Here is a 6,478-nt window from a genome sequence, read left to right as displayed (position 1 = left end):
AGGTTATCAACAATGTTGATTGTCATGATGTCAAATTTTGGTTCTAGATTAAGGGCATAGAACTGAGTAAAAATAGAACCCCGGTGACTCATTCCTTCTTTGTTGATGATTTCCTTCTATAAAAGAAGTGAAACTTCTGCTGCATAGTTTCAAGAGGCCTCATGATAACTAGAAAATTAATATCAATGAACCAAGTCTCTTAATGAGTAAAAGCGTCCATGAATTCAAACGAAATTCATTCATACATCATGGAATGAAGCTGTGGATGGGAAGAAAAACGATTGCTGATTTTCGATATTTGAAAGGGAAGTTGCAAGCTAGCCTCTTGGAAATCTAAATTACTGTCACAGGCAGGAAGGAAGAACAACTTTAGTTATGACAGATGCAAGCGTTCCAATTTTTTTTTTTTGAAAATAAACATAAATGTACAACACACAACAAGGGTAGTATGTCCCCAAAAAGTCAGCAGAACAAATAAGAAGAAGAGAAAAGGTAAGAGAAAAGATGCTAAAATCTAGAGAAGAAGAAGAAGAAAGAGCTTCCTGATGTTTGCGCATGTTACACATTATTTTTATTGCTTTATACATGGTTTTGATGATGATTCTTAATGGTTTTTACCCTAATTGAGCTGAATTTCAGGAAATTGGGAATTTGGGACAATTTAGAATTAAGAGAACATAATATATGGTGATATGGCGGAAATGGGAGGACTTCGGCCCACCAAGGAGAGAGGCCCAACCGCAGCCCTATGGGAGGCTCCAAAAGGCGGCTGACTTTAGCAGAGTTTGAAGGGGAGTGGGACTCTCAATCAAAAGCTGCAAAGAAGAGTATAAAAGAAAAAGAAAGAGAGGAAATTAGGGTTCGACCCCTTGACACAAGAACGGAGAGGAAAGTGCTAGGAGAAGGATCACAAGGTTGCTGAAGGAGAATTGAAGAAGAGATCGAAGATTGATGCAAAAATTTTAAGTGTCTTCTTCTTTGATTCTGCGAATTCGGTAACCTAGATTCAATTAGGGTTTTTCTTTGTTGAATATTTCTTTCTTTCTATTATGCGAACCATGATGGATGCTAATTCAGATTTGTAATTAATCTTTTAAGTTGATCCGATTAATAGTGATTCAGTCTTGGGATTTCTTGATTAGGGTTTTCGATTATAAGAGTAATTTTGGCTGAACTTCTCTTGTTTCTTGGATTACTTAAATTGCTTGAGAAAGGGTTTAGGTAATTAGATCAACTGATCAAGGAAACAGATTGAATGTATCTTAGAGATAATGTGCATGATTCATTTGGCATTCATTCATCAAGAATTGATTTCCTTCGATTTCCTTGTCTTTAATGCATCAATAGCAATTAAATTCTTGATAGAAATATAAGAATTGTTGCTCATAGATAGATGGGTATGTGCTCGAAAGAGACTACTCATGCAATTAGGAAATAGCCAACCCATGGCTGAATTCAACGTCGGTTGGATAGCTTAATGATATAATTGTTGAATCGGTTATACTAGTATTTTCATGAAGCACTTTCTCTAATTCTTTAAGGTGGGTTGATTCGAGAATACCTAGGATAGTTTGCTAATTAGGAGATAAGTTTTTAATTTCCAGATTGTCAGATAACATAAGACAAGTTTAGTACTATTAGTTGTTGGATTAATCCTCGTGGAAACGATACTCTACTCATCAATATATTACTTGATCGACTAGTGCACTTGCTAGTGTAAATCAAACGCATCACCTCCTAAGCCAGCCACTCAGTTGCCTGATTTGCTTCTCTGTAAGCAGCTTGAGATAGTACCTTCCATCTTTCAAGGAACATCCACCTTTCTTTTGAGGCAGGAGATGACAAGAGACGAATCTCCTTCGATGATGATAGGAAACCCCCTATAGTTTGTAGTTAGGACATGGGCTTCCCATGCCGCCCATTCTTCAGCCTGGTTCGTGGGAACGATACTCTACTCATCAATATATTACTTGATCGACTAGTGCACTTGCTAGTGTAAATCAAACGCATCACCTCCTAAGCCAGCCACTCAGTTGCCTGATTTGCTTCTCTGTAAGCAGCTTGAGATAGTACCTTCCATCTTTCAAGGAACATCCACCTTTCTTTTGAGGCAGGAGATGACAAGAGACGAATCTCCTTCGATGATGATAGGAAACCCCCTATAGTTTGTAGTTAGGACATGGGCTTCCCATGCCGCCCATTCTTCAGCCTGGTTAATGGAACAAGTACCAAATTTATATGCTTTGACCACTAACACCTTACCATAATTGTCTCGGACAATTCGGGTCACCGAACATTTTCCATCACTATTGCGAGAGGCATAAAAGTTTATCTTAACAAAACCATATTTTGGAGTTTTCCAACTAATTTGATTCCACTTCTTGTGAGAAGTGATAGAGGTACTGAATTTATTCCCATAAAAGATTTCCATGAACATATTTAGTGCTTTATCTAAAATTATTGGAATGGGATTAGTACTTTGGAGTTCCTATTTTTCCAGATCACCCATAAAATAAAAGCTAGTTTTTCCTTGACGAAAAGAGTTTTGCTTTCTTCTTTAGTGCACATTCTTATCCACCAGTCCCTTAGATTTTCATTTTCCTTTGGCCCTTCAAAAGGAGTGTTTAAAATTAGCCAAACTTGTTTTGTGTGAACACAAACTTTAAAAGTGTGTGTAGTATCTTCCTCAAGCCCACAAAACTACAAGAGCCATCAATATTTAGACCTCTTTTCCTTAGGTGGCTTTTAGTAGGCAGTCTATTATTAAACAGAAAAAATAGAAATACTTTTATCTTTGGAGGGCATTTCAAATTCCATATGCTATTCAACCAATTAAAGTTGTTAGGAGAATTTGATGAAGATGAACGTTGTAAATAAGCTGATGATTCCCTTGTTCCCATTTCTAACAAAGATTGACTCGATTTCCTTAATGAAGATTTGTCTGCATCCTGTGCAATTTGGATGCCATTGCACATAGGCATTAGCCTGGAGGACACAACAAACTTAGAATTACACAAAATATTTTCAAATTGGTGGTCGATCAAACTGAATCATCCTTCAAAATCTGGTAAGCAGCAATGCTATACTTGCAAAAATTCGTCATTGTGCTTAAACTCATATGGGATCAGAGAAATAAGATCATGCATAACAATGATTGTTTATAGCCAATACAGATTTTGGAGTTAATAAAGTCGTATCTCTTCTTTGAAATAGTAGGCACCAATGACCAATTAAAGCAACATTGGAGCACACAAATTAATACCTCAGATACTTTCTCCATATATGATGATGGCTCTTATGATCCACACTTAGAAGTAGTAGCAACATCTTATGTTATTGTGGATTCTAATTAGTTTGTAAGTGCTACAGTAACTAAAGTTTACAGAAACTCTGGACCAACAGAAGCTGAATGGGGAGGTATCATTGAAGCATTGATGCATGCTAAAAAAAAATCAAAGACTCAACAATATTTTGCCCTATTTTGAATTTTTGATGCCTCAGTAGTCAGTAGTAGTCAATTCAACCCATCATCCTCAGGCAGGACTCTTCTGGCAATATAAACACATTCTAGGTATATACTTAGTTAAGTATGTTTTTTTTTTTTAATGCAAATATTATGAGTGTCAATAGAGAAAACAACCAACGCATGCTCTAGCTTATGCATCTTGTCAGAGGGTTGAAAGAGACCTATATACTGAATATGAGTCTTCATACATCACCTTCATGACCTAATAGAATGATCTTTTTTGGCTTAATTTTTTTTTTTTGGAAAAAGGTAAAGTAATTTTACAATATATGTATTCTAAGAGTTATTTTTGTCTAAAAACCAACATTTTGATGATTTCAAAAACATGAATTGTTTTTGGAACAAAACCAACTTGTTCTTGCTTCTCCAAACAAAGACAAGGTTCAAGAACATGTGTTTGGTTTTTGGCCAATGAGGCAATTTAAAAAACAAGTGAAAGTAAAAACATTCATGTTGTAAAACACCAAAATTAGACCACAGTTTTTATGTCAAATGATAAATTTTTTGAAATTGAAGTTGCAATTCAATTTTATAAACTTGTTTTCTGCTTACCTTTTTGCTTATTGCAGTAGAGGTCAGTAAACTGGAATATAATCAAATAGTTGCATCCTAAGAGCTAATACTTTCCTGATGCAGAGGTCAATGAAATGATTTTACAAGTTACACTCATCAATGGATGAAATTATACTATCCCCTAGAAAAAAATAAATTGAAACCACTCTGTAGATTCTGTAGAATGGTTTAAAGTATCAATATGCTTATGTGTATCAAATTGGGAATTGAAGATACAATTCAAAGCTATAAACAGTCTAAATTCTACAACCCACAGGTTTCCTCAAGACAAGTGACTTTCTATTGGTACTTGGTTAAGAACTTCAAGAGGTACCTACTCAATTTCAAAACTATAATCATACTGAGATCCTTGCTTGACAAATATATGGAACAAAACAGTCCTTTGCATACAATGCTTACAACCCACCGGTTTCCTCAAGACGTGACTTTCTATTGGTACTTGGTTAAGAACTTCAAGAGGTCCCTGCTCAATTTCAAAACTATAATCACACTGAGATCCTTGCTTGACAAATATATGGAACAAAACAGTCATTTGCATACAATGCTTACAGTCCTTTGCATACAATGCTTATGGACTTCGTCTTCTCTTCTGCAGTTCTGCTACCAAATCTTTGGGTAGGGGTGAGGAAGATGGAGACAAGATTGAATCCCCCCAGTTCACTGGTAAGTACATCTATATTCACTGATTTAATAAGCTGAGACAACTGGAGGAAAAAAAATAAGATGGAGACAAGGTTCTCAGCGGTTTGTAGCGGAGACCTGGGATCAAATCCCGCTGTCACCAGGATTAGGGGATTATGGGTTTGGATGAATGGACTACAAACAGAAAAAGTAGAATGTTATGAAACTGGGAAACGTTGGGGACTGAAAAGTCTTAAAGAAATCTATAAACTTGTTCACTGAAACTTCTTCAGCTGTCCATTTCCATAGACCCTTTGATTAGTTCTAAGCAGTCCATCTCACCTTCAAATATCTTCAGTAGCTGTGGAATTTCCTTCTGGTATCTAATTACAAACTTGTTCATGAAACGACTCTTACTTAACAAGAGAGCTTGAACCACGCTGATATCCTTGTTAACAAGTCCCTTTGATAGCAAAACTTGTATGATTGAATACCATGGAATCATCCTCTTCTCCAAGCTAAAATGGAGAAGTATTGGGTTTTTGGCAATAAATGATGGTTCCAAGCCCATTTTGTTGATCAGAAAATCGATCGCTCTTATTATCTTCTTCTCCGAAAGCGCCAGACAATAAGGATGCTTTTTTATCATTGAGGTAATCTCATCATCAGAACAACCATATCTCTTATAGATATCCAATTTTCTTTCCCTCGTTGATTTTCCAATCCTTATCATTACAGAAACTGCACGAGCAAAAGCTAACTTTGAAGGGTCGATCCCAAGGTCCTTAATTTCTTTGACATTCTTCTTGAACAGATCAAGTGGCCTCAAAAATGACTGAGGGTGAGTCCTTACAGTGCTGGAGATGAATCGTTCAGGCACACCAAGATCACGAAGGATAGTGATGTTGTCGTCCATACGCTTCTGTTGAGACGATTCAAAAGCCCACCTCAAGCGTTTGAGAACGGTGATAACATTGTTGCTTGTGTGAACTATGCTCTTAAGATACTCAAAAGAAGGTATAATTTGGTTTTTTAAGCTATATGCCAATATACCCGAGTGTCGACAGAGAATCTTTTGAAGGTCAGGTCGAGAAAACCCTACAGAATAAAAGAAGGCAAATTTGGGCTTAAGGATTTTCTCCGGATCAATTACGAGAAGCGTTGGCCGATTTCTGATGAGCTTGGAGATTTGGGAATTGGTAAATCCGTAATCCCTGAGGAAGGAGAGGACCGAGTCTGGTTTCTCCACGGTTTCAAAATGGACCAACTTGGATGCAGATACGGCAGCTTCCTTGGAAAATCCACATGAGTTTATGAGGTAGGATACGGTAAAAGAATGAGCATCTGTTGAGGTTGAGATGCGTTTCAGAGAAGCATTTTGAAGAAAACCCAGATGGAGATGGTTAGTCGACAAATCTCCAGCACTCCTAACGTGGCGTAGCTTTCTAGCGCAAAGAAGAAGAAACATGATTCAGGGAGAAATGAGAAGTTTTGATGAAATGTTACCTCTGTTGATGGAAGAATCTAATAGAGAACTCCAATCTTTCCTGAGATTTGAACTCCATTCCGCTGGATAGAATAATAAAAAAATTAGGAAAATGCGAACAGCCCTAAACCCTCAAACATCAAAAACAAGTTGTCAGGGTTTACGGTAAGAGACCACAGTTTACACTGTCCAGGGCCCAAGTTAGGCCTTATATGGAGCTCTGGTCTGGGAAATCTCTCTCCGCTAAATTGCCATCCTTATGTCAAAACTTG

At 37.0% G+C, this 6,478-nt stretch overlaps 1 protein-coding gene across 1 annotated transcript; it reads right to left on the bottom strand.

The window, feature by feature from the left end:
• Positions 1–4,166: 4,166 nt before the first annotated feature.
• LOC104585951 (transcription termination factor MTERF8, chloroplastic-like) lies at positions 4,167–6,478 on the bottom strand. Its single transcript, XM_088900094.1, has one exon. The coding sequence runs from the start codon at positions 6,186–6,188 to the stop codon at positions 5,010–5,012; it is 1,179 nt and encodes a 392-aa protein (XP_088756220.1). The 5' UTR covers positions 6,189–6,478; the 3' UTR covers positions 4,167–5,009.

Source organism: Nelumbo nucifera, chromosome 3, assembly GCF_055504915.1.
Source record: "Nelumbo nucifera cultivar China Antique chromosome 3, China Antique-T2T, whole genome shotgun sequence".
Classification (NCBI taxonomy): domain Eukaryota; kingdom Viridiplantae; phylum Streptophyta; class Magnoliopsida; order Proteales; family Nelumbonaceae; genus Nelumbo; species Nelumbo nucifera.
Note: the sequence above shows the minus strand (reverse complement) of the source record. Positions and strands in the feature narration are given on the sequence as shown.

Coding starts and splice junctions, on each gene's coding strand:
- LOC104585951 (XM_088900094.1), bottom strand. CDS start 6,188: ATGTTTCTTCTTCTTTGCGCTAGAAAGCTACGCCACGTTAGGAGTGCT.